This window comes from Spodoptera frugiperda, chromosome 22 (assembly GCF_023101765.2).
Source record: "Spodoptera frugiperda isolate SF20-4 chromosome 22, AGI-APGP_CSIRO_Sfru_2.0, whole genome shotgun sequence".
NCBI classification, from domain to species: domain Eukaryota; kingdom Metazoa; phylum Arthropoda; class Insecta; order Lepidoptera; family Noctuidae; genus Spodoptera; species Spodoptera frugiperda.
In genome coordinates, this window is record NC_064233.1 from 2,985,444 (window position 1) to 3,011,810 (window position 26,367).

Here is a 26,367-nt window from a genome sequence, read left to right on the forward strand (position 1 = left end):
AGTAAATCAAGTAAGATTGACGACAGCTTTTAAACTAATCTTATGATTAAAGAATTACGTCTATAGTACGAGATTACATAATTTATTCTAATTTGGTAATTGGTAGAATTTTGGATAAAACATGGCAACACCAGTTTTTCTACCTGTCAAAGTTGTCAATATTTTCGACGAAGATCGAAATCGAAAAATATTGCAAAAATGTCGCTAGGAAAGATTTTAGCGCTCGATAAACTTACTAATTTCTTCAATGCGCTCCGCCAGAATGGTGGAATAAAAGGTTCCCTGTATAAACTGTACAGGTAATTAATAAATCATTTTATTATGTAATTTGCTTTTAGGTTATGTTTATACGAAAATTTATACTTTCACATAGTTTCCTGGCAAAAATTTCACAAATACTTTGAAAAACATATAAATCTCTATACAGTTTTGATAATAGAATAGTATTATTAACAGTTCTTGGATTAAAACAGCTTGATTTATTGTTACCTTTACGTTCATAGCATTCAGAACTAAATAAGTCCAATTTCCCTTAATTTTCAATTGTTATCTTATTTGAATCCTGTCAAATATTGTTTTATAATCACAAGTTATTAACAGGACTGCCTCCTTGTTGTGTAAAGTTACAATATTTTACAACACTGTTTTATAAAATAAATATTTGTCTGTGAAACTAGTTTGTTGTTCTAAAGTACCTAAGTATGAATCAAATTGGAAACGAACAAGAAAATTCAGGATTATTCTATTATGCTGCAAATCTTTTTCTATATTTTATGTTAATTTTGATATTTATGGATCTATAATTATGTTGACCATTGTGATTCTAGGAGGATCATGAGGTATCATAATCTTGCTTATTTCAATTCGAGGTGTTAAGTTTCGTGTATATAATTCTTTCTTGTGGGGTTTTGGTGATCTAAACCTTGGTTGGTTGGTTCTAAATAGATTTAGAACCACATAATTTTCTCAGTGTCATTGGTCTACCAATGACAGAGAAAATTATGTGACCAATTGTGTGACATTTTTCAAGTTATATGTACTTTCTAAGATTATTTAGACACCACTGACAAACAGTGAAGGAAACATTGTAAAGAAATCTGAGCTTATAACTTCTAATTAGGTATAAGCTTGAAATCACACACAGGCCTTAATGTGTATATGTAGTGCAAATAAAATTGTATAATATATAAACATATGTTTTCAGACAAGATGAATTGAAAGATGGCAAACTGGTGGGAGAGGATAAATACGGAAACAAATACTATGAGAACGCTCGCTACTTCTACGGCAGGAACCGATGGGTGGAGTACAATGACAAGGTCTACTTGAACTACGATGGAAGCCAGGTAAGCTGTCTGAAATCTGAATATTGATAGAAATATACTAAAATTATAATGTTGAGAAAGCAGTGCTCAGCTTACCTTATTGAGCAAATAAAAATTGTTATTCTTATCAATGTAACTGTTTGATGAGGAACTTTACTAGTTTCAAGCCATGCCAGAAGTTCATTATTTTTATAATAACTATCGTGAGACATATTAAATAACTAAAAATCGGATGAGGAGTAGGTTGCTTGACGTCGTCGCTCTGGTCTGCGCATGCTGCTCATGATGAAGAGTCCCTCTGTGGCTCAAAACTATTAGAGCTTTTCTCTATTAATATACTAGATGCTCATATGAGGCGACGATAGCAGCGCGTGTCACCGCATCATGTGTCGTGAACCTGAAAAACATAATAATTAATTTAATAATACTAAGCACTAAGGATCGCAAGAAGTATGGCAAAGTAAGGAGTATGCACGGACGCTACTATCGGGCCCTACATGGGCCAGAACAGATTTCTTAGCGTCCGTATCCTGGCTACGTTTTGGTAACTTATTTGGAGAAACGGAAATTTTGTCTATGAAATTATGGACGAAGTTATGTTGAAAACAACTACCGAAAGTATATTATAAAGGATGGAACGGCTGACATTTGTCGGGCATGTATCGCCCATGGGAATCCATTCGACATATAATTTCGGGTTGTTCTCCGCTAACGGAGAGTACTTGCACAGACACAATCTTGTAGCCAGGATTATTCATCAACAACTTGCTTTAAAATACAAACTTGTTGAATCTGAAGTATCGTATTATGAGTATCTGCCTGACCCAGTTCTTGAAAATGGAGACGTCACACTGTATTGGGGTCGAACTATCATCACAGACAGGACAATTGTTGCTAACAAACCTGATATTGTGGTGATAGATCGACCAAGCCGAGCACAATGATAATTGATATAACAATCCCACTGACGAGAATCTTGTGAAAGCTGAAAAAGATAAAGCCAGTAAATATCTTGATGAGGTTGTCGACATGTGGGATGTAGATTCAGCAATCATTGTGCCGATAGTCGTATCTGCCAATGGCCTCATAGACAAAAGCCTCGCTGAGTAGGCTAACGTTAGATGGTGGATCAAGACTGATGCAGAAGGCAGTACTTCTGGACACGGCGCGTATTGTCCGGAAATTCCTCTCTCTTGAGCCCTGACCACCGGTAGTGGATTTAACTGGTGGGCTACTGCATTTTATAAAATGTTTTATGAGGTTTTTTTTTCTTTTTAATTTAATATTTAAAAATAACAACCAAGTAAAAGAAATAAATGAATGATCGAGATAATTTAATATACAAAAGAAATAAGTAAGCTATTCCCATGCAGTAGCATAATATTTTATAGCCTTGTCAATTAATGGACTATCTGACACAAAAGGATTTATTATTTTTTTATCAGTACTACCGGGATTAGCTTTCTAAAACAAATAAAGATACAAACGAAACTCTTCAACTTGTATAAAATACAGTTCCACAAAACATTCTTCTCAGTTTTTCAATATTTGTTTGTAGTGTAGATGTATGCTTATATTTTATTCTGAATTTCAGGTTCCCGCTGAATGGTTTGGCTGGCTCCACTACAAAACTGATCTGCCCCCACACCAGGTATACTACAATCTTACTAGTTATTATTATATATTTTTTTATAACGTCACGCCTTTAATCCCCGAAGGGGTAGGCAGAGGTGCACATTATGGCACATAATGACAATGTACACCCACAATTCACAATTTATGTTTTAAGTCCCATGTAATTGGTGGTAAACCTATTGCCATATACCGGGCACATTTCCAGACTTCGTGCTACCACTGAGAAATTTTCGAAAAACCGAAAAAAGCCCAGTAATACTTTGCCTGACCCGGAAATCGAACCCGAGACCCCTTGCCCGGCAGTCGCACTTGCACCCACTCGGCCAACGAGGCAGTCATCTTACTAATTACTTTTTTTGTTATTTAATTAAAGCATATTTAAAACTGTTGTTATTGCAACATGAGGTTTCGAGATCACATAAAGAATTCGTGCGGAACCTGCGACGCGTTGCGCAGCTGCCAATTAATCAGTCACTGCGCTTAGCATGCCTAAGTAATAGTTTTTTTTACAAAGCAAAAAACCACTCTTGCTCAATGTGGGTTGGCGATTTCAGACTTATAATTAGTAATTATAAGCTCAGGTTTCCTTACGATGTTTTCTTTCACCGTTTGTCAGTGGTGTCTAAATAATCTTAGAAAGTACATATAACTCGGAAAAAGTCACATTGGCACTAGCCATTAGTAGGTTTCGAAACTCACAGATGGGGCCCAGTAGGGCTAAAATAATTATCCGGAATGCGGACTACCTAGCGGGCTTACCGTGGATCCGGCTCAAAAAGCAAGGAACGGGGAGGTTTTTAGTCTTAAGAGTCTGATACTCCCTTCGCCTCGCCCAAGGCGGTAGAAGTTACTTGATTTTCCCCCTCAAAAAAATAAAGGTTTCACTGTACTGTCGTATGAGAAGCGGGTGTTTCTGAAGTATACCTTCAATATATTGTGTATGCATGGAATATAATGTGTTTTATGTTCCAGGACCCGAGCAGACCCAAATACAAATGGATGGCTGACTTCACAGAAAACATGTCGGGCACGACCGGCCAATACGTTCCCTACAGCACGACCAGGTCCAAGGTGGAACCCTGGGTGCCCAAGAAAGCCGCTTAAGTTCTTCAACCGGAGCATACCCTTAGTATCATTCTGTACAAAAACTCACTTTTAACAAGAAAGGAAAAACAAAACGCTGTTTAACTGTCACGGTTTTGACAGCTGTCATGCTCTTGACAGATGTCACATCTGACAGCTGTCAAAATTAGCGTACGTTGGACGAAACTGCAATAAAACGATGCGATCGAGTAATGATGCTATGGGAATAATGACGTTGTAAAATTCAGTGGAATATTTAACTCCATAGTTATAAGTAGAAAATGAAATAAATCATATTTTGAGTTCATTGTTAATTTTTGTTTTATTTGTCGTATCTACTGTCTCGTCTGCATGACCGAGTTCTGTAATCTTTAGTGGCTTTACAACGGCTTACAACGGTTCAAAGACCAGCAGAGCTCTCTGATGCAATTTAAATCTTAATACGTGCGATTACGCGCTAACTTAACTCCTCTTACTGCCTGCGACCCAATTATAGCGTGATGTTTTATAGCCTGAATCGAAACGTTTCTCCATAAATTTACTACCTACCTTAAAAAAATGTGATGTTTCATAGCCTATATCCTCGCCTAAATGGACTATCTAGCACGAAAATGTATTATCAATTGGACCAGTAATTCCTAAGAGATCTAGGCGTATGCATCTCTTCAGCTTTAAAACATTTGTATGCGGATATGTATAAGAGTTATAACTGTGGTTGTAGGTCATAAGTACAACTTGTAGTTTTGACATAGTTTTTTTCTAGAGACTGCTGTTTCTGACTTCAGACCGTGCCAAGTATAGCCCACTTTTCAGTAGTTACGTGATAAGACCCCTTTAAAAAAAGGTATTTGTGCAATATGCCGCTTACGTGCAGCACGTTACGTCCGGCGCGAGCCTCATAAGGGAACATCAGATTTGTACCACAGACGAGACGCAGTAAGTAAGTGATATTTCGACTCGAAACTGCGGATAATCTAACGGGTCACCGGGGTCCCGGGTCGAGGTAAAACAGGGTGGTATTTAGTCAGAAAGGGTCTAAAAGTCCCTCTCACCACACACACACGGCGCGAGAAGTCATTGGATGATTTACTTTACTTTACCTCTTTCATAAAAAGGTATTTATGCAATGTGGCAATGGCCACGCTTGGTTAGCATGCTTCTGGTGTAGATTATATGGGAACAGTTTCATTTGTACCACACACCGCATTCAGTTATTATTTCTACTCGAAACCTGTTTCCACTGCCATGAGTCCTGGCGAGCGTTGCTCAAACTTTTCTAGACGAGTTCTTGCAAATATAAGTTTTTAAACTGACACGACATGGTAACTAACAATAACAATAGAACTTGTTACGGGATATTTACCATGCTTATAGGTGTATTTAGCATGCAGTGCAGCACCGCCCTCCCGCCCGTAACACCATTCAGGTGTTGACTCGGCGGGTCCTGCAACTCGAATTTTCGAGCACCGGGGGAGTCCCAGGTGCGACAGGGAGGGGGTCAGAGATTGAGAAGGGGGATAATTGAGCCTCCGGTAACCTCACTCACACAACGCAAGCATTGTTTCACGTCGATTTTTTGTAAGGCCGTGGTATCACTCCAGTCGAGCTGGCCCAGCAATGCCGAAGCATGACTCTCCCAAGAATTACTGCGCAACGTATCGCAAGATTGAATACCGTATGGAAAACTCATAGAGTGAAATACCATTCTATTCCGTACTGAATATTCCTCCTCAAAGAAAAATTACACAATTGCATTATTTCACAGTAAGTAACTCGTAAATCACCATTGTCTATCTATTAATAGACACGGCACATCAATGGCGGTGTCCGAATCTAAAAATATCGGCATCTACCCATCAATCAAAGTCAGTTGTCAGTATTTGGGACACAGATGGACAAACCTCCCGCTAAGAGTAAAAAGGAAGTCGATAAAATAAATCAAGCGGTGCTTTTATTACCAAAACTTGTTATTTTGTTGATATTTTCTTTTTTGTAAATGTACTAATAAAGCTGAATAATACTAAAAAAGCTGTAATGTATAAAGCTGAAGAGTTTGTTTGTTTGTTTTGAACGCGTTAATATCAGCCCAGGAACTGCTTGTAAGTGGCCACTGCTGACTAAAGGTCTCTTCTCACACAGAGGTGTTGAGCATTAGGTAATCACCATGTACTTGCTCAATGCGGGTTGGCGTTGGCGATTTCCAACTTATAATAAGAGATTATAAGCTCTGGTTTCTTCACGAAGTTTTCCTTAACCGTTTGCCAGTGGTGGCTAATTAGTAGGTAATCTTAGGAACTAGACATAACTTGGAAAAAGTCACATTGGTATTGTCGTTGGTAGGTTTTACCCGCACCCTCATACATAAGAAACGGTCTTAAAGCTCAGGGCCACCACGACATATTTAGAACACTAAGTTACTACTATATTATTTATTTTGAAATCAGCTAAGCTACAATTCCTTTATAAAGATTACTTAGAAACCATCTATTTTTTTTAGTTCGACATACTCAAAGATACACGATCATTCAGCCTCTCAAACCGTGGTAATTAAAACATCCGTCCGTAGTCCGCACCCAAAAAGGTCGAAATACGTATAAAAAAAAGTTTTAGAATCTTTGCCATGAACCAACTGCCCACCGTATATCTACAAGCGCACGATTCAAGACCCAAGCTTTTCGACAATAACCATTCAAAATTCAACCTTAAACATAAGGAATAATAACTCAAATTCAATTAACTGACTCCACAAGTATGATCACACTAATGCAATTTATCTACTGCAAGGGAAAGTATACGTTAATTTGTTAGGAACAAGGTTGAATATTGAGTGCGCTAATCAATTAAGCTCTGAATAAGAACGAACTTTTTTTGCCATCACAGGTAAAAATATCTTCAACTCGACTCAAAACCAGTGAAAATGCGACGCGGCGCGGTTCGTACGCGTGTCACGTTAAACTTTTATATAGTTTTATAACTTAAAAACATAGTTTTTAAATGAAAAATGAACGGATAAATGTAAATCTTTGTTTGTCAGTGAGTGAGCGACCGCGCGCCGTCCGTGCGACATGTGTTCCATTTTATAAAATCAGTTTCGAAATTCGTAATAGTTGTGTGGTGTGCAAAAGTTGTGCTGTTACACGAAAACAGGATTTTGTGATTATTTAAAACATTTATGGTGAGTTATAGGTTATAATTTGTTATTACATGGTTATTTTAGTTATTTGATTGTGATTTTGAAGTATGACCGGTGAACAAAGAAACTGTAAACTAGTTTTGAAAGTAAGCGGCGTAAAATTTCGTTAGTTGTAAGGCGGCCCGCTAACAAGGATGTTTTGTGTCGAATCTTTGCCTCTTGTTTTTTTTTAGAAAAAAAGTTGAGTGGGCGCTAAAACTCTTGTCCTATTCTTTTTCAAAGGCAAAATGGATAATGCTATTCTATTGTTAAATTAATGTATTATATTGTATTGAAGCAAAAATAATATTTGAGTTTATAAAATGAATCATTCTATGAAATTGTGAAATCAATTTTGTATTGTATTGTAGCAAAAATAACATTAAAGTTGTTAAATGAAGCATTAAATGAAATTACGTGCAACCGTGCATGCATTTATTCATTTAATTTCATTTTTCTAGATAGATATTATCTATGTAGGTACCGTACCTGGGTCAATCTCAAAAACGAACGTGATCGCTTTGGCGCTTTTGAGATATAATATTTAATGGAGATTATGTATATCATTGAAAATAATGATATTCAAATCATTTTATTTTAACTCTCGTGAGACATAGTTACTAAATTAATTATTATGTTGATAAGCTGCCTATGAATATGAGCCTCTAGCATGGTTTGCAACTAGTCGAGTTCCTCGTCAAACAGTTACGTGAGTAAGCCGATAACATAATAATTAATTTGATATTTAAATAGTATTATTTTTGTTGTTTTCAATGAGATACATAATTGCCATTAAATGTCTGTCTGAGGGGCGCCAGAGCGATCATACGAGTGCAACCGTCTTGGAGATTGACCCACCTATGGTATGCACTTATGCAGATAAATTAATATGATTTACAGTTAGGTAGGTATGTTATGTACATAATTATGTTGAATTGTTTCTGCTCAATAATAGATAAATACAATGCTATTTAATAATAGAAAACGGACTTCCTAAAATGGATGAGGTTCTCAATTCGCCCGGTATGTTTTTTAAACTTCGATAGATACGAGAGAGGCCTCTCTAAGATTAAGTTGAAACATTAAATAACAATTCGTTATTCGTAAGATACAGACCGCATCATTGGTCAAGTGTGACCGGGTTCGGTTCCCCGTTTGGGTAAATGGACTTGTTATTAGGGTTGTGATTACGAAGTACCTACAATTAATAGGTACCGATTCTAAGCTCCAGTGTATTTTTAATAGTATAAAACTAAGCAAATAATTGGAATCATCGACAAGTCGAAATCAAAATGGAACACTATTTTTAAGCAACTGAATGTAAATAGCCCTTTTTTATCTGAAGTACGAAATTAACTATACCGGGAAAGTCGGCAACTCACCTGGAACTCCTCTGGTGTTGCGGTTGTCCATGGGCGGCGCTGATCGCTTACCATCAGGTGATCCGTCTTCTCATTTAACCCCTATTCTATACGAAAAGAAAGTTAAAATAAAAAATCTTAACAAAATTACGAATAGATTTAGATAGTTACTTAAATACCATGAAACTATGTTCACTCAATCACGGCAAAACGGCTGAAGGAATCAGGATCAAATTTGGAGCAGAGGTAGATTATGGGCTGGAATAACACATAGTATTTTTATGCCAAAGGAAAGCGGACGAAGCCGGTGGAAGAAGCCAGATTTCTACTGTTTAAAAAAATCTATTGTTTTCACTGATGGGCCGTAAAATTGATCTATTACAGAATATTTTTTTAAATTGTATCTCTAATGGCTTCTGGACAAAATGGCCGCCTTCCAAATTCAAAGAATGACCCGTGAAATGGTGTGAGAAGCAGATTTATTTTATTTTATTTTTATAGCTCTATAGTTTTAACTGGCGAACCCCACGAACTATTTTTCGTCTTTAAAAGTTTTGAGGGAAGTAAGTTTTCCTCTCTTAGTGTTCCCCTACACTCCTCCAGGGATATAGGTACATGCTAAGTTTCAGTTTCCTAGGTCCTGTTTTGCCAGTGCATTGTTTGTCAGTCAGTCATTTAGTAGAGGAAAAGTTTTATTTATACACTTGAGTAGGTAGTGCAGTTCTGATTGACTACCCCTTCGCGAATTTAAGTGTATCTATCGTAAAGTAGACTTTACTAAAAATCTTAAAATAAAGCTGTTTTATTTTTAGAAAGGGATCCGCCTTCATTTTTCTTTAATCACCTTTTTTTTAAGTCAGGCTATATCCCTAAAACCTTCTCCTAAGTCTGAAAGAGACTGAGTTGAAAACCGCATCAACATTGGTTGAACCAAACGCGAGATAATTGTGCTCAAACATACATACATACAGGTCAAACTGAGAACCTCCTATTTTAAATTCATTTTTGTGAATAAAATCTGCAATCGCACACGCACCGGTGACTTCACTGGTGATGCGGGTGCTAATGCAGCGCCGATCGCTTACCATCAGGTTACACATCTGCTTGTCTGTGACGTCATAGGCGTGTGTTAACTGGTTTTCCAATACCTGTCCAGTAGAGAGCCGTGACAATGTTAAGAATTTGTCATCTGTCATTCCACAAACTGTTGCGCATAGCTGCATGCGTTGCACGTTGCATAGTTTCCTGCAAGCTATAAGTACTAGTTATTTCTTGCAGTTATACATAGTTAGCTTTTTATCTGAAGTGACATTCCTGCTCTTCTTCGTAAAAGGGAACTATATCGGTTGTTTTATTTCTAAGGGTTTTTTATAGAGGGGAAGATCATCCAATGTCTTCTCCCGCCTTGGGCGAGACGAGAGGGAGTGTCAGACTCTTACTGAATAAAAACCACCCCGTTCCAACTCCTGCTTTTCGAGCCGCAGCCCCGATAAACCTGCTAGGTAGTCCGTAGTTCCGGATCAGGCATCAGCCCCAATCTGTTGTAGCCTGATGGCTCCTCAAGCCGCGTTTAGTTTGCATGACAACAAAAGCTAAGCTGCATAAAATCTTGATTTTAAAAATTGTTCATAGATATTATTCCTTTTTGACCCCGGAACTGCACCCCTGCATTAAAAAAGGGACATAAAATCTTGTTTATCTTGCGACAGGAAGCTCCCAAAGCGTTCATCTTTCGACTCCTGTGTTTGTAGTCATGCTAAGCCATTAAAATGTTACTAAAATCACTGTATTTTATTAAACAACGTCCCCCTATCCCATCTGTCTGTATAAAGGCCCACAAAGGATTCTATCGTGGGAGAGCCATGCTTCGGCACGAATGCATTCAAGTATGGCCGGCAACACACCTGACTCCTCTGGTGTTGAGGGTGTCCATGAGCGGCGCTGATTGCTTACCATCAGGTTACTCGTCTGCCACCTATTCCATAAAAAAAGGAACTGTACGGCCGCCATATTTAACAGAGACCATGCAGGCATTTTGCAAGGATGAGACGAATGATAAATTCACTCCTACAAAGGTGTATCCACATTCAACCAATCATATCAAAAAAATATGAAAAGAATTTTGACCAAATTCATCCCCTGTTCCGAGAAAAAAAGCTTTACCTGCCGTTTAAAGGATATAAATCGCTTACAGCGCTACAAAGTTTGAAGGCGGATAAATGTGGAACTGAGATATAGGTAAAATCTGTGGGTAAAATCCCAATCTTGAAATAATATGTTTAGCTGAAACGTGTGTCGTCTGCCAGTCACCCAGTGACAGAAAACATCTTACTAACTAATTAAGTTTATACTATTATAAACTCGCGACTCCGGTGTGGTTTCACTCAATTTGTTTGGCTCCTATTAATTCGTAAATATATAAATAACGTTCAAAAAAACAAACAAACTCTTCAGTATTGAAATTGTGTATGTTTGTTAAAACAGCTGAAGGGATCGCGATGAAATTTGGAATAAGGGTAGATTATGGTCTGGAATAACACATAGTCTTTTTATCCCAGGTGAGCGAAGTCGCTGGCAGAAGCTAGTTTATCAAATAACAGCCAGGGTCTTTTCAAGGTCAGAGTGAATACGTACTTTCTAAGTCTGTGTGCTCCATCTTCGGCCACATCTTCGTTTCGCCGTCCTGGCAGTAAGCGGGTTGGTGGCCAAACGCAGACTTATCAACGTAAAAGCTTCCTTGTGCGGACTGCTAGGGAGTGGAACTCCTTGCCGGAGTCTGTGTTTCCTAATGGGTATAACCTGGGTGTCTTCAAAGCCCGAGTGAATAGGTTGCTTATGGGCAGACGTGCTCCATCGTAGGCCGCATCATCACTTACCATCAGGCGAGATAGCGGCCAAACGTCGACCCACCAAATGTAAAAAAACAAAAAAAAAAAAAATGGCGTCGATGTCATTGCGCGCGCAATTGAAAATAATACCTAAATGTTGGTTCTCACAGTAATCAAAGACAGTGTTGAGTTACTAGAACTCATACAGAGAATTATCAACCTTAATCCTTTTAAAATAGGGTGTAAAATAATGTTAAACGCATTTGAAAATTTCATTTAAGTTAATGTGTTCAGTGTAGAAAATAAATATGAACCTTAATGCAATAGTAATAGAGTCTAAAATGTGTTGAATGTAAATGATAGTTTAGTATACATTGATGTGCGGTTTGTAATAACAATGGAATGCGTATGTTGCATTTTCTGGCGGAAAATATAGTTTTAATATGCGTGTAATATTGTTTACTTGTACCTTAGCTTTGGCTTTACCCACGTCACTAAAAAAGAATAATCTTCTTTTTCAGTATCAAGTTATAAAACCTTAACCTAAAAATTAAAGATTACAAATAAATGAATTTAGATTCATTTACTCTTTTCGAGGACGCACGACTCAATTCGAGCTATATCGGAGCTCATAGTCAAGAGTAAGTAACGGCGACAAGAATACAGCACACTGGTTGATCATAATTAACTATACTTGAAATATTGGCTTTTCAAAGCCGTCTTAATAAGAGTTTCGTTATAGAAACTCAAGAAAGTATACTTGACACACTAGGATACAGAATGACAATATAAATTGACCGTCGAATGAGCGAAAATCTCATATAAAGCGAAACCATGATAAATTGTTTTTATTGTAAGCGTCCACAACTCCACAGGCCCGCATCGCACGCATTGCACGCATTCCGTATGACGTACTGATACGCATCGCATGTAGACATTGCCGATGATGCGGTCCGTACGATGCGGATCAGTGGACGCAGTTGTATGAGTTTCTATACAAGACAAACTAAAATCCGTTGCGTGCGATGCGTACGATGCGGGCCTGTGGACGCGTACCTTAACTCAATATCGCAAAAAATGACACTTACCCTTTGGTTGGAAGGCATCGATATGTACAAGTTACTTATATTATTTTTGTATATAAATAATGTGTAATTCAATATTCTTTGTTTCTTTACCTAAGCCGAGCCTCAACAATATCTATGTGTAAAGAAAATTCCATTACAATTGCCGACACAAACATTGTAACTTGATATAACTATGTCATATTGTCTTTTTAGCCTTCTGTAGGTATCTAAAGAGTAAAAAATAATCACACTCATTCATACATTTTATGAACTACTTAATTTTCGATTTTTTCTAGCTAAATTTCTGGAAATAAGTTTGCTATTTGACGTAAAAATCTGATGACGTCATATTAAATAATTTAGAGTATTACATACAAAATTCATAAAAAACATAGTTTTTTACGTTTCGATAAAAGTATTGAATTTGACTAGTAGGAAACTCGCCTATTGCTTTTGACCCAAACAAAAAACACACGTGGCGAGCTAAATAAAACCATTTAATAACTAGAATGATAGTACCTATACGCAATTTATTTCCCGGAACCATTCCTTTATATATCTAAGAATGTACATAAGTGACCTCTGATATCATATTGCTAAAACAAGACTCTTTGTATAAAACAGTGAGCCCCTATATTCATCTCACTACATTACAGTTTGTGTGTATGTTTGTTACTCAATCACGTTAAAACGGCTGAAGGGATCGAGATGAAATTTGGTACAGGTGTAGGTTATGGTCTGGAATAACACATAACTATTATGCTACTTTTTATCGCGTACGTATCTATAACAAAAAAAAAACTAAATTTTAATAAAATAGCCTTTATTTTTTTAATTTATTACTTGATAGTCTTTTAAGGGTCACTTATTTGAATTCTGGACGTAATTGCTTGTGAACGATTGTGCCTAAGGAACAAGAGTCGATCGTCGTCCACCCACAAGGTGAACAGATGACCTGACCAAGGACGCAGGGAACTGCTGGATATCGCAATGTTTATTTAGTTTACTTAATTAAGTATTAACTAAAATAATTTCGCCATTATTATTATCATGAGAAAAAAATATAACTAACTACTTAAGCAACTATCGCTTTTTAACCTTGTTCTACTAAAAGCCATTGTTTGGCCAGCATCACGGTTCGAAATCCCCAAAGGCGTAAGCAGAGGTGCAAAATTATAATGTTACACCAACTTTTCACCAGTTATGTTATGAGTCCTGAGTAATTTTTTGAAGTATTTTCGTATTTAAAAATCAAATTGTAATGATTAATGTTACTTAAAATTTCAGCTCAATCGGTTGAAGATATCTGTTTCAAAATTTAGTTGCAAGATTCCACTACACATACATACATTTTTTTATGTCATAAGCTGGTAAACGATCAGACGGATCACCTGATGGTAAGCAATCGCCGCCGCTTATGGACACTTGAAACACCAGAGGCGTTAGGAATTTAAAGGTTGTTAGGGAATCGGAGGTGGGTAACGGGGGTAATTGAGCCTCCGGTAACCTCCCTAAACACAACGCTTGCGTTGTTTCACGTTGGTTTTCGGCTCGGCCGTTGTATCACTCCGGGTCGAGCCGGCCTATTCGTGACGAAGCATGGCAGCAGACGAAGCAGTGTGGGAACACTTAAACATTGCAAGTAAAATAATAGCTTGTAACAAAACATATTCTTAGTGTAATGACGAATTTCCTTTCGGCTTCTATAAATTTTGTCATAGACACCAACACATGAAGCTCGTCCAAATTCCTTCAGAGCATTATCGACCTTATAACAGGAACATATAAAGATGAATATAGCATAAAGACATTGCACATTTTGGGGTAGTTTGATGTGCTTTCCATGTTCGAATGAGATTCTCACAGAAGTTTATAATTTTGTTAGTTTGTTTGTTTGCAAATGCGTGCGAGTCCGTGTGTTTTAGTTGTATAGTGAAAGTATACTATTATTAACCTAGTAGGTAGGTACATTAAAATAATTGTAATGCTGCAATGGTTCCCATTCTCATGTCGAAGGTCAGAGAAAGTCATATTTTTATAGTTAAAGTGGATCTTTTTTTGAGATCAAATGTCTTCTTCCTTCTTGGGTAACGCGAGAGAGAGTGTCAAACTCTTACTGACTAAACGCAACCCCGTTCTTATTGTTGCTTCGAGCCGGAACCCCGGTAACCCATCGGGTATCATCCAATTGAGAAAGAGTGTCAAGACTCTTACTGATTAAAAACCACCCCGTTCCTATTCCAGCTTTGAGTCGGAGCCCCGGTAACCCGCTTACGCTGTCTACAGCTCCGGTTATCGTTATCGATAGACCCATATAATCCCAAAATAAATAAACTTCCACTAGTAGGTAACTACTCTTACTTTTCAACATTTGTAAAAATACCGCCATACATAAAAATAACAATATCGCAGAAAAAAACATAATAGGTATAACTTAAAAAAAATGACGGTGAAACGACCCTTTTATTTGGCGCAGGTAACATCTAAGATGCATTAAAAAAAATGGGTTTAGTATAAGCAAAGCAACCTGTCAATTTTACGAGATTTTTATTCGTTGCTAGGAATTCCCATGATGTTTGGCTATCCAAAATTAATTCTTAAATGTAATCGAAAACTTATCTTACTAATATTTTTGACTGCACGGTTGGTGCAGTGGCTGTGCAGCTGGCTGCCGTACAACGTGGTTCGATTCCCGCACGGAGCAACATTTTGTGTGATCCACAAGTTGTTGTTTCGGGTCTGGGTGATGGGAACTTGTATGGTCTGATGAGTATATGAACTTATATATTTATAAACGCAGCCACGACACAGGAGAAAATCCTAGAGTGGGGTAACAATATATAGTTAAATGCGAAAGTTTGTGAGTTTGTAACTCAATCACGTCAAAACGACTGAAGGGATCGGGATGAAATTTGGTACAGGTAGATTATAGTCTGGAATAACACATAGGCAACTTTTACCCCAAGGGAAGCTAGATTTCTACTATTTCTAAAAATCTATTGCATTCACTGATATGCCGTAAAATTGGTCTATTACAGATTATTTCTTTTACCTCACGGGAACACAAGCGAAGCTAGTAGTTACTTAATAAAACAATGCTCCAATTTCAATAGAAAGTGACTGTTTATGGCATGACACATATTTGCCAATTGCCCTCTAGCGGTAATTGACCCGTGGTCCCGCCAGAGGGCACTGTCCTCTCAGAGAGGGACGCTAATAAAGCAGGACGTCTTGTTTAGATCTCTTCATTTAAGATGTGTGAGAACCGTTGGTTAAATAGTCAGTAAAGCGATTGCTGTGGAATTATGGAATGCGATTGTGTCATCTGTCAAGATTTTTTAACCCCCGACGCAAAAAGAGGGGTGTTATAAGTTTGACGTGTCTGTCTGTCTGTGGCATCATAACTCCCGAACGCATGTAAAAATAAAATAAAGGCTATTTTATTAAAAAAATAAAAAATAAAGACTAATTTATTTATTTTTATTTATTACTTGATAACTAGTTGTATATTGCTGAACGTGTTTTTACAGTTTCATACATATATGTTTAACTAATAATTTTAAATATATGTATTTTCTTTGCATTTAACTATAGTTATACATTAGGGACTTATCGATAAACGGTCAGTCGTTTCTACAGAAAGTTTCCTCTAAAGATTTCCACTCTGTCCTATCTTTCGCTATATTTTCGCCATATTTTATTTTTTGACGGGGTAAAATCATCCTATGACTTCTTCTTCTTCTTGCATTAGGTGAGGCAAGAGGGAGTGTCAGACTCTTACTGACTAAAAGCCACCCCGATCCTACTCCTTCTTTTCGACACGGAGCCCCGGTAAACCCGCTAGGTAGACCGCAGCTCCGGATCAAAGGGGTCCATAATGGACCTGCTATTTTTCTGATATCTAGTAATGAATTACCTACTCTTTAATTAGCAAAGAATACAAAATCTAGGTTGAATAACAGCCTCGAAGTCGACTAGGCAGTACACACAGCCTTCCCACGCCTTAAAAACAACAAAAAAGGCTCACGAATTGTTGACAAACCGCTTCACGGAGGTCGATGACCGCGCGTAATCGTTCAATCATTCATTCACTCACTCACTAAACGATCTGTGTCGATGGTCGAACGAAATTCGAAATTATGATTTGTTCGCCGCGGCAACGACGCGACCGGTGATAATATGTAAATATTTTTATTGACGAATTTATATTTTTATTTTTATGTATTCTTGTAATTTTGTAGGTTCTTAGTTTTTTTAATATGCCATGTAAAAATGTCCACTACAAACAGATTGGTGCAATGGCAAGGCCATCAGCTGCTGTGTAATAGATAACGGTGTCGATTCCCGCACGGGACAATCCTCTAAGTAATCACCTAGGCCCGGAACTGCGGACTACCTAGCGGGTTTATCGGATCTCCGGCTCGAAAAGTTGGAGTAGGAACAGGGTTTAGTCAGTAAGAGTCTGACACTCCCTCTCACCTCGCCCAAGGTGGGAGAAGTCATTGGATGATTTTTCCCCCTTAAAAAAATCAACTAGGCGGTTTGTGCCTACTTGTAAATTCACCCACACCTACAATACTGGAGACAATCTCGGTGGTGGCTTGACTATATTTTTTTTGAAAAAAAAAAGAGAAATGTTAATAGAAATGTAACCGTTTACATTTTTCTTGGCCAATGAAGAGTTTAAAAGCCCAATTTGTTAATAGTCCATAGCATTTATCGGACTCGAAATTGTTGGGCATCGTTTAATTGAGAATTGGACTTAATTTACCAATCAAATGATAGTTTCAATTTAAACTTTTTATTTGGAATTTCTTAGATCTTTCGTTTGTTTCTTTCGTAGTTTATAGATAGATAGATAGATTATTATTACACAAACAACCTTCTTTTTCGTTGAAAATAAACAAAAATATAATAATTTTTGTTCATGGAGCTGAATGCATGGATTGGATTGTCGCTTGCAAACAACTTATCTGGAAGTCATTGGACGAGGCTTATGTTCAGCATTAGCGTCTTGTGGCTGAAATCAGATGACGAGGAAGTTTGTTTATTTTTGGTTATGTTATCGGCTTACTCACGTAACTGTTTGATTAGGAACTCGACTAGTTTCAAGCTATGCTAGAGGCTTATATTCATGAGCAGCATTCCGCGACACACGACGCTACCTAGTATTATATTCTCAACTCTCAATTAGTAAACTAGTCGAGTTCCTCATCAAATAGTTACGTTAGTAAGACGATAAATAATAATTACTTTAGTTAGTATGTTTTACGAAAGTTATTTAAAAAAATCTTGTTGCCTAGTGGATAGGTTATTTATCGAAAAAAAAAACATGACACATTACGCTACAACAATTAGCAAAACTGTACGGGAGTAGTTAACTATGCCCATTGAGATAGAACAGGGCTAGTCCGGTTCTCGAGCGAAGTTTCGTTTAATCTTAGGCTGTAGGTTTTATTGATTTACTAATCTATATCAAAATCTATTTATTTATCTTCATTTTTGTTCACGAAAACTCGCAAGAAATGGAGTACTACGAAATTTGCTAAGTTTCAGACGAAACTTAGTTTTTCGTTGAATTGGAGTAGGCCTCTTGGTTTAGCTCAATGGCTATTTTAATATAGGCATATTAAAAGGCACCGTCATGATGACATTTTATAGCTCGCGGCGGGACAATGTAGTGTTATTACATCGGCCCAGTTCGACCTCATTAGGTCCCCGCTCTAAAACTCTAAATGGCATCCGTTAAGACAATCTATCTAAGTGACGACGCCATAACTTTGGTCAGTCCACACAATCCAAATGATGCTATAACTTTGGTCATTCCATGGTTGGTCACACGAGTAATGTGTAGTTTACTTTTTTAAGATTTGCATTTATTTGTCCAAATCCCTTTTAAGTTACACATCTACTTATATTTCTAATAATAGTTAATACCTATAATATATTTATTTATAATAACTATCGTGAGATATACTAAATTAACTATAAAATCACGGTTTACTCACGTAACCGTATGCGCACGCTGCTCATGTGAGTTGTGCGAGAGATGTGATGAGAGAGCTCAAGAGTCCCTGTGTGATTCGAAATTAGTAGAGCTTTTTTCCATTAATTTACTAGAGTTAACCGTGATTTTATAGTTAACCTATTGTATATGTTTATCCGTATAATATTGGTCAGGGGCAGGGGCCATAGATTCTGTGGCCATAGTAACTATTCCATAGTTAACCGGTTAACTATTCCATACCCATAACCCTATCATTTCTTTTTACGATAACTATCTCACAATAGTCTTGAATTAACCGAGGAGTGTCCTTGGGTGCACTTCCATATTACATGTGCATACAGGGATAATTGCCGGCTTATGTTCCATTTCACTTAGATTAAAATTGTTCAACGGGCCTCTGCGAGTTAGCTTCGGCTCCTCGTACGCCTTCCAATGGTCCGGGATCCTGTGGATCCGTGAAATGAAAAGAAGAAATACCTATAATAATGATTGATTCAGCTCATGAGATTGTCGATATATGTGGGATGTAGATTCAGGAACCATGGTGCCGATAGTCATCTCTGCCAATGGCCTCATAACCAAAAACCTCGACCAACACCTGAGTAGGTTAGATGGTTGGGATGGGGCCTGATGCAGAAAGCGGTACTTCTTGACACGGCGCGTATTGACAAAATTCTATATCTAGAAGACAAATCTATAAATTGCTATTTGTCCCTAATCAGGGATGAACTCAACAGGACTAATAATTACCTTCAATGGCTAATTTCTTTCCCTATTCATTAAAATACAGCTGTAAACACGTACCTCTTTTGTTTGTAAGTCGGGTAAAACAGCTGGTCGCGCCGGATGTGACCATAGAGAACGGATGTAGATGGATTAACAGTTGTTTTGCTGCCATAGCACGCGTTTTTGTTTTTTGCACGCCATTGAATGGCAAAGGAATTCGTTATTATGCGCGTGAATGAGTGAATGTAATGAATGTTAAGACTTATTTTGAGTTAAAGTAACTGAAGTAAATCTTAAGGAATTCATTTACATCTTATTTTTCTTTAAATTTTTGGGATAATAATGCTTACACCCATTTCATTGCATGGATCTAGAATAATTTAAAAAGGAATCGCCGTAAAAGATTTTGGATAAAAAGTGATTGACGTGCTTTTCTATTCTAAAAATAATTAATATCTTGATTCTACTGCCATATATGTGCTTACTCACGTGAACTGTTTAAGAAAAGTTCGACCATTTTCAAGCCACATTAGGACTCATATTTATTAATAGCGTCCACCAAAATTTTGTTAAATTTAGTATGTCTAATTTTGTATGCTTTTGTATGGTATAAGTCGACAAACGAGCAGATGGATCACCTGATTGTTAGCAATCAGCGCCGCCCATGGATACTGGCGAGACCAGAGGAGTTATTTATTTTAGGGCATCCAATAGCTTATCCAAAAATTTATATAACAACAAGCATAGCTACAAGACCCCAATTACAGGTTCCCACTTAAAGGAATAGAAAAAGTAACAGAAAACTTAGATAAATAAACTTAAATATTAGCAAGCACTTATGACTCCATTGCCATCCTTTTCTAGATTTAATTCTATTATGTTCTTTCAATATTTCTATCTCTTTCCAGCATCACCAGGTAGTGAAAGATGTCGCTAGGTGACGTGACGTCAGCTCGCAGCTCGCCGGCACCAGAAGCCTGCCCAGAATGCGATACCAGCGCCTCCGTCACTTCTGATTTACATAAGGTACTTATCTGAAGTTTTTATTTGCAAACAGTATATCTGGAAGGTCATTGTTTTAGATGTTCAGCATTAGACGTATTATGGTTTATTTTTGGGAGGAAACACATCCAATGACTTTTCCTGCCTAGGGTGAGGCGAAAGTGTCAAACTTTTACTGACTAAAAACCACCCCGTTCCTTCTCCTGCTTTGAGCCGGAGCCCCGGTAACCTGTTACGTTATCCGCAGCTCCAGTGTCATGGCTAATATGATGATTAAATATGATGATAGTTTTAATATTTTAGTGTGTTTTACTCTTAATTTTTAATCAGTTATGTTATGAATCTCATGTAACAGTATAGAGGATAAATCTGTTTGCTATACGCTGGCCACAAGTCTAAACATTGTTAGTACTACCAATTTTCGACATTTTTATGACGTGTGACGACATGGTATTAACCGGTAAAAGAGTTCCCATTATACTTAATATAACGAAACAATGCTTAATCTGACCACTACGGTGGTTTTAGTGAGATAGGAAACCCACTGTTCTTAGTGATTTTCCCCAAAATGTCCATCTTAAGAAAAAGTTTGCCAAAAACTGTAAAAAAGAAACTAAAAACGTTTTTCCTAATTTCCAGTACCAAGTAGCATGTACGTGCAAGCCGTCGTCAGCGCAGTACGCATGCGCGGATGACCCTGGTCCCCCCGCGCCCGCGAAGACCGACACCCCACCAGCACTGCCCCCTCGACCGCCCACCAGCGTACTGGCAGCTACTAATCGGAGGAATAATAGTGAGTTTTTTTTTAAGGTTTTTAACGTGAGAGGTAATGAGGACGCCCTGTGATAATGACAGAGTGCACTTATTTGTCATCAGTAGCACTTCTATATTTCTCGTAGGTATCATAAGAGCAGGCTAAGGGACTGCGTTATAAGTTTTTAAACTGACATGGTCACTAACATTAACATTAGAACTTGAAACGGGATATTTACCATGTTTATTTGTGTCTATGAGTTTCCGATATTTCGGCACTGTTGCAAGCGCCATGATCACGGATGAGTTCATCCGTGATCAAAGGACATTTTTAACAGAGACCGGGCAAGAACGTTCGCTGACATAAACAGAACTGTACCCTTAGTATGAGTTTACTTTACGTTTAAAAGTAATCGAAATGCGAGCACATCGGCGCTCTGATTGACCGGCTCGAATAAACCAATCAATCAGAGCGTCGAACGCGTTCTCGTTAGCGTAAAGCAAACTTATACTAAGGGTACTGATCTTTTAAACTACTAAATTCTGATTGTAGAGGAGTTACATAGTTAGCAGCATCTAGTTTCACTGACAGACAGACTGACTAACGGTTCATTTGACGTTTCAAACGTGCCTAATTGAGGATTAATTGAAATAAATGCTTTTACTTTTGACTGGACTTTTGAGCCGTGCAAGTGTACTTTTAGGAGATGTTAATCACGTCTTCTTTGCATCATTAACAGCCTATAAGTGGCCACTGCTGACCAAAGGCCTCTTCTCACACGGAGAAGGTTTGAGCATTAATCACCACGCTTGTTCATTGCGGGTTGGCGATTTCAAACTTTCATGCATTCTGTAGCTTATATTACGTAGTGTATAAAATGAAATAAAGAATAGGTGGGAAACCATTATGGAGGATTTGAGTTTAGAAAACGGTTTAAAAAAAAAAGTAGCTACCAATATTGGTTGCCACGCAACGTGTAGCGGGTTCGATTCCCGCTCGGAACAACTCTTTGTGTGATCCACAAATTGTTGTGTCGAGTCTGGGTGTCATGTGTATGTGAACTTGTATGTTTGTAAACGCACCAACGACACAGGAGAAAATCCTAGTGTGAGGCAACGTATTAAAAAATACCAACCTACCTGCTTTCAAATAAAATCAAAGACACTTGTCTCTGGTACTATAAATCAAGAAGCGCAACTTGATGCGCAAAAAGTTATCCTTTCTCACATTATTTGAAAAGCGTTACAAAATCCGTAGCACCCATATACTTCGATTTCATTGTAAAATCGACAGGTTAATGTTTTCCGCCCATCAATTCACAGTTTTTGTTGTCGATTTCTAAAATATAACATGAATAAAACCAATTGTTATTACTTACAAAATTCGTACAATACACATTGGTATAATTTTTGTCTACGACACTTTCCCACCAAAACCGACAAATGTCATTCATTCATTCAATTCAATTCTATAGATTAAAAAAAATGCCAAACCTCACCCACACATGCAAAGAAACTATGAAACTTTTTTCCACAAAACTACCTGTTCTATATTAAAAGAAATATATCTTTGTACAGTAATACAGTTTATGTAATGTGCACAGCAAAATCCATAAGTCACATTCCCATACATTTAATTTAAGACCTTTCTACCTGAGCCAAATAAAGAGCTTACCGCGTCTGCGCGAAACGGCCATTGTCAAATCCACATAACCTTACAACGTAAACTCAATAATGCTGAGAATTTTGTTTATCGTGTAAATAAATTCGAATAAAAACGTCAAAAATTATAAATAACAAAAATTACGTGTTGTTTCTTCAAAAATTATATGAAGTTTGTGTTATTATTGTGTTAAAAATAACAAAGCAACGGAGGGAAAAAATATAAAAGACGAATCTATGGAATTTAAATAAAAAGGAATTGATAAAGTTATTAAATTATTTTGTGCAAAGTGTTGAAATGTTTAAAAGATATTGTGAATGTAAAATGAGCATTGTTGTTATAATGTAAAAGGGGTCATTGTTCTTTACGCACGGTTAGCTTGGGGTGTAAATATCGATTTTATAGAAAAGGCGCGCAATTTGAAACTTCACGGTGGAATTTCGAACGCGGTCGCTTGTGCATAAATCCATAAATAAAAAAAGTAAAAACGTGACATGGCGGGAAATAGGACTTTATGATTTCGTGAATTTGTTTTTAGTGTAATTTCGTTGTTCGTGTTAAAAGTTTTGTTGAATAAAATGGTTGAGTGTTTGATTTGTTTGTGATGCAAGCGTGCGGTGTTATGCAAGTGGTACAATACCAGGTTTCTGCGCCGCGATCTACAGTTGCCGCTGATGTGCCCCAACACTATGTGCCGCCGCCACCGTATTTTGGTAAATATTTTTTAGTCAAAATCAAGTTACGCATTTTTTTTTTTTTACAATACTCTATATTTAAATAATTAATTTACAAATCAAGAAGAAACCATGGGGAAAATAATAAGTAATTAAACATTTTAGTACTGTGCCTTAACATACAATTTATATTATTGGCAAAAATAAAAAGAAAGAAAAAACGCAAGGTTGCAATGCACCTTGGCGAATGTGTAAAAAGTAGCAAAAATTTAATGATTTTTATAAGTTTTTAAAAAAATAAAGAGAGAAAATTGACGCAGTTACTTCTCAAAAGTAGCAAAAATAAAAATTTTGAAAATCTTTAAAGCAGTCACGATTTGAAAAAAAAAAATATATTTTGTTATTAAGTAGGTAAAATAATAAATCACGACACAACAAGGATAAGAAATCTTTATCGAAATAATAATATCCTACTGTTATTTATTACTTAAAAAATACACTGAAGAAGTTCAATTTAATACGTAAGCATCACGATCAGTATTTTGAATGACAAAAATAACAATAAAATGGTACAAAAATCGTGTTTGAAGATTTCATGCAGTTTTACAAAAAGTTATAAAAACTTGTCTAGTTAGTTTCGTAATAAATGTTTTTACTTCTTAGGTACCTATTACTTATGTATTTGAATTGAATAATGTCAAGACATCTCGCTTTTTATCTGAAATGGTTAAACCCATCGAGTGTCTTCTGCGCCCCGTTGGTCGAGTGGTCGCAAGTGCGACTGCCGGACAAAAGGTCTCGGGTTCGATTTCCGCGTCGGGCAAAGTACCCTAACCGAAAAAAGCTCAGTAATCTGAGCTTTTTTCGGTTTTTCGTAAATTTCTCATTAGTAGCACGGAGTCTGAATTTGTGCCCAGTATATGGCATTAGGCTCACTCCCTATTACGTCATGGGACTTATAACATAAATAATGAAAAGTGAGTGTACATTGTATAGCGGCATTACGTGCAGTTCTGCCTACCCATTCGGGGATATTAAACCTATAGAGCGCCCTACGCAAGCACCTCATTGGTGCCCCTGTTTTGTTGGGGCCGCCGTTACTCTATAGCCTGTTAGACAGCCGCGTCTCGCGACGCCCCTCTTCAACCTGGCGCCCTAGGTACTTGCCTAATTTGCCTTAGAGACAATACAGTTCTGCATAGACATATACCGACCTATACCTTTCAACAAAACTAAAATTATGCCTACTTCATTCGAAAATCAACTTTACGGCTTCATAATAGGAGTTATAGTCAAGACACCCCATTTATGTCGAAGCATGGCTCTCCAAAACTTAACCAAGTTCCTCTTTATTCCAGCATCAGTCGGCTGCAACGGCAATGACGGTACCTGCCGTCGGCGCAAGTACGCGTGGTGGTGCGTGGGCTGCGGCGCGCTGGCGGCGGCGCTGGGCGGGCTGCTGGCTGCCCAGCATATACTGCTGCGGGCGTACACAGCGTCCCCGCAGCATCTGGAGACTGTGCCCGCCGCTGTACCGGCTGCTATGGTGAGGAAATGTCCCTTTTATGACAATTTGCTTAGCTGATTTTTCTTTATGATATAAGCCACGATTTACTACTTAGTTTCTTTTGTGATATAAGCCGGTTAACGAGCAGACGGATCGCTTGATGGTAAGCAATCGCCGCCGTCCATGGATACCCGGAATACATGATATAAGCTGGTTAACGAGTAGACGGATCGCCTGATGGTAAGCAATTACTACTGCTTATGGACACCCGATCGTCGCCACCCATGGACAACAGAAACACCGGAAGAGTTACATGTGCGTTCTCTGGCTTGGGGGTTAGGAATTTAAAGGTTGTTGGGGAATCGAGGTTTGGGAAGGGGGTAATTGGGCCTCTGGTAACCTCACTTACACAATGAAACACAACGTAAGCGTTGTTTCACGTCGGTTTTCTGTGAGGCCGTGGTATCACTCCGGTTGAGCTAGCCCAGCATTGCTCTAAAAGTGCGACTGGCCATCGAGAGACGTATTAAAGCATACATTAAAACATCAGTTGGGTTGAGGGTTCTAAAATACCTGTTTCCTTCTCCTTTTCTTAATATTTTTACTATTTTACTTTTTGCTATCTTATTTATTTTTCTGCTACTGTTTTTTTCTTTTTGTATTGCTGTTATGTCGATCAGATTAAAGACATTGCTGTCAGCAATAAATATACATAATTAACCCCCGACGCAAAAAGAGGGGTGTTATAAGTTTGACGTGTCTGTCTGTCTGTCTGTCTGTGGCATCATAACTCCCGAACGGATGCAGTGATTTCAATTTAGTTTTTTTCGTATTAAAGGGGACTTATGTGCGAGTGTTCTTAGACATGTTTGATGAAAATCGGTTGAGCCGTTTTAAAGTTATGGGCGGTGAAAGTAACGTAAGCGGGAGATTAACCGAAGGTCTGCAATTTGAAAATGTTTTATTTCTTAAAAACTAATAATGATATCTCGTTCAAACCAATTTTCGTTGTTAGTTTCCATTGAAATCTACAGCATATATTTTTTTCAGTTTTCTCACTCTCTTATTTTAAAAGTTAGAGAGGAGGGATACACATTTTTCCACTTTGGAAGCGTCTAACTTTCAAACGATTGATTTTGACGAAAAGTGGTTATAGGAACCTTAATGTCTTTTTTAAAGACCTATCCATAGACACCCATCACGGATATGTAAGCTGAAAAAAATATTTCTTACCTACCTATAAAAAGTATAAAATAAAAAATTAAATTAAAAATTTAAAAAACCCCCGACACAAAAACTTAATTTCCCTTTAAAAAGTAAAAAATAATAAAAGAAACCTAATCTTAAAAAATACGTCGCGTTGGGGGACCGCATGAATACGGACTGCACACCGCCGCCCGCGCCGCTATATTTCTATTTTCTGCGTTATAGTTAAGTACTTAAACATCAATTTACTTTAATGTTAGAAGTAAGAAATAATTAGGAGCGGTCCCCCAACGCGACGTATTTTTTAAGATTAGGTTTCTTTTATTATTTTTTACTTTTTAAAGGGAAATTAAGTTTT

At 37.5% G+C, this 26,367-nt stretch overlaps 2 protein-coding genes across 4 annotated transcripts in view; both read left to right on the plus strand.

Moving 5' to 3' along the window:
* Window positions 1-118: 118 nt before the first annotated feature.
* On the plus strand, window positions 119-4,357 carry LOC118280109 (probable NADH dehydrogenase [ubiquinone] 1 alpha subcomplex subunit 12). The gene is made up of 4 exons (XM_050702591.1): window positions 119-299; window positions 1,205-1,346; window positions 2,920-2,976; window positions 3,933-4,357. Exons 1-4 carry the CDS (start codon window positions 199-201, stop codon window positions 4,062-4,064), a joined length of 432 nt encoding a protein of 143 aa, XP_050558548.1. The 5' UTR covers window positions 119-198; the 3' UTR covers window positions 4,065-4,357.
* A 2,581-nt stretch (window positions 4,358-6,938) lies between these two features.
* The window catches only part of LOC118280105 (uncharacterized), a 40,204-nt gene continuing 20,775 nt past the window's right edge, over window positions 6,939-26,367 (plus strand). For 2 of the 3 annotated variants that reach the window (XM_050702507.1, XM_050702508.1), the window contains exons 1-4: window positions 6,939-7,218; window positions 20,113-20,230; window positions 20,846-20,999; window positions 24,655-24,842. In XM_050702507.1, coding sequence (XP_050558464.1) covers window positions 20,132-20,230; window positions 20,846-20,999; window positions 24,655-24,842 — 441 coding nt within the window. In that variant the 5' untranslated portion in view covers window positions 6,939-7,218; window positions 20,113-20,131. Of the gene's footprint in view, window positions 7,219-20,112; window positions 20,231-20,845; window positions 21,000-22,537; window positions 23,336-24,654; window positions 24,843-26,367 lie in introns of those variants that run through there. The other variant, XM_050702509.1, reaches the window with a different exon arrangement.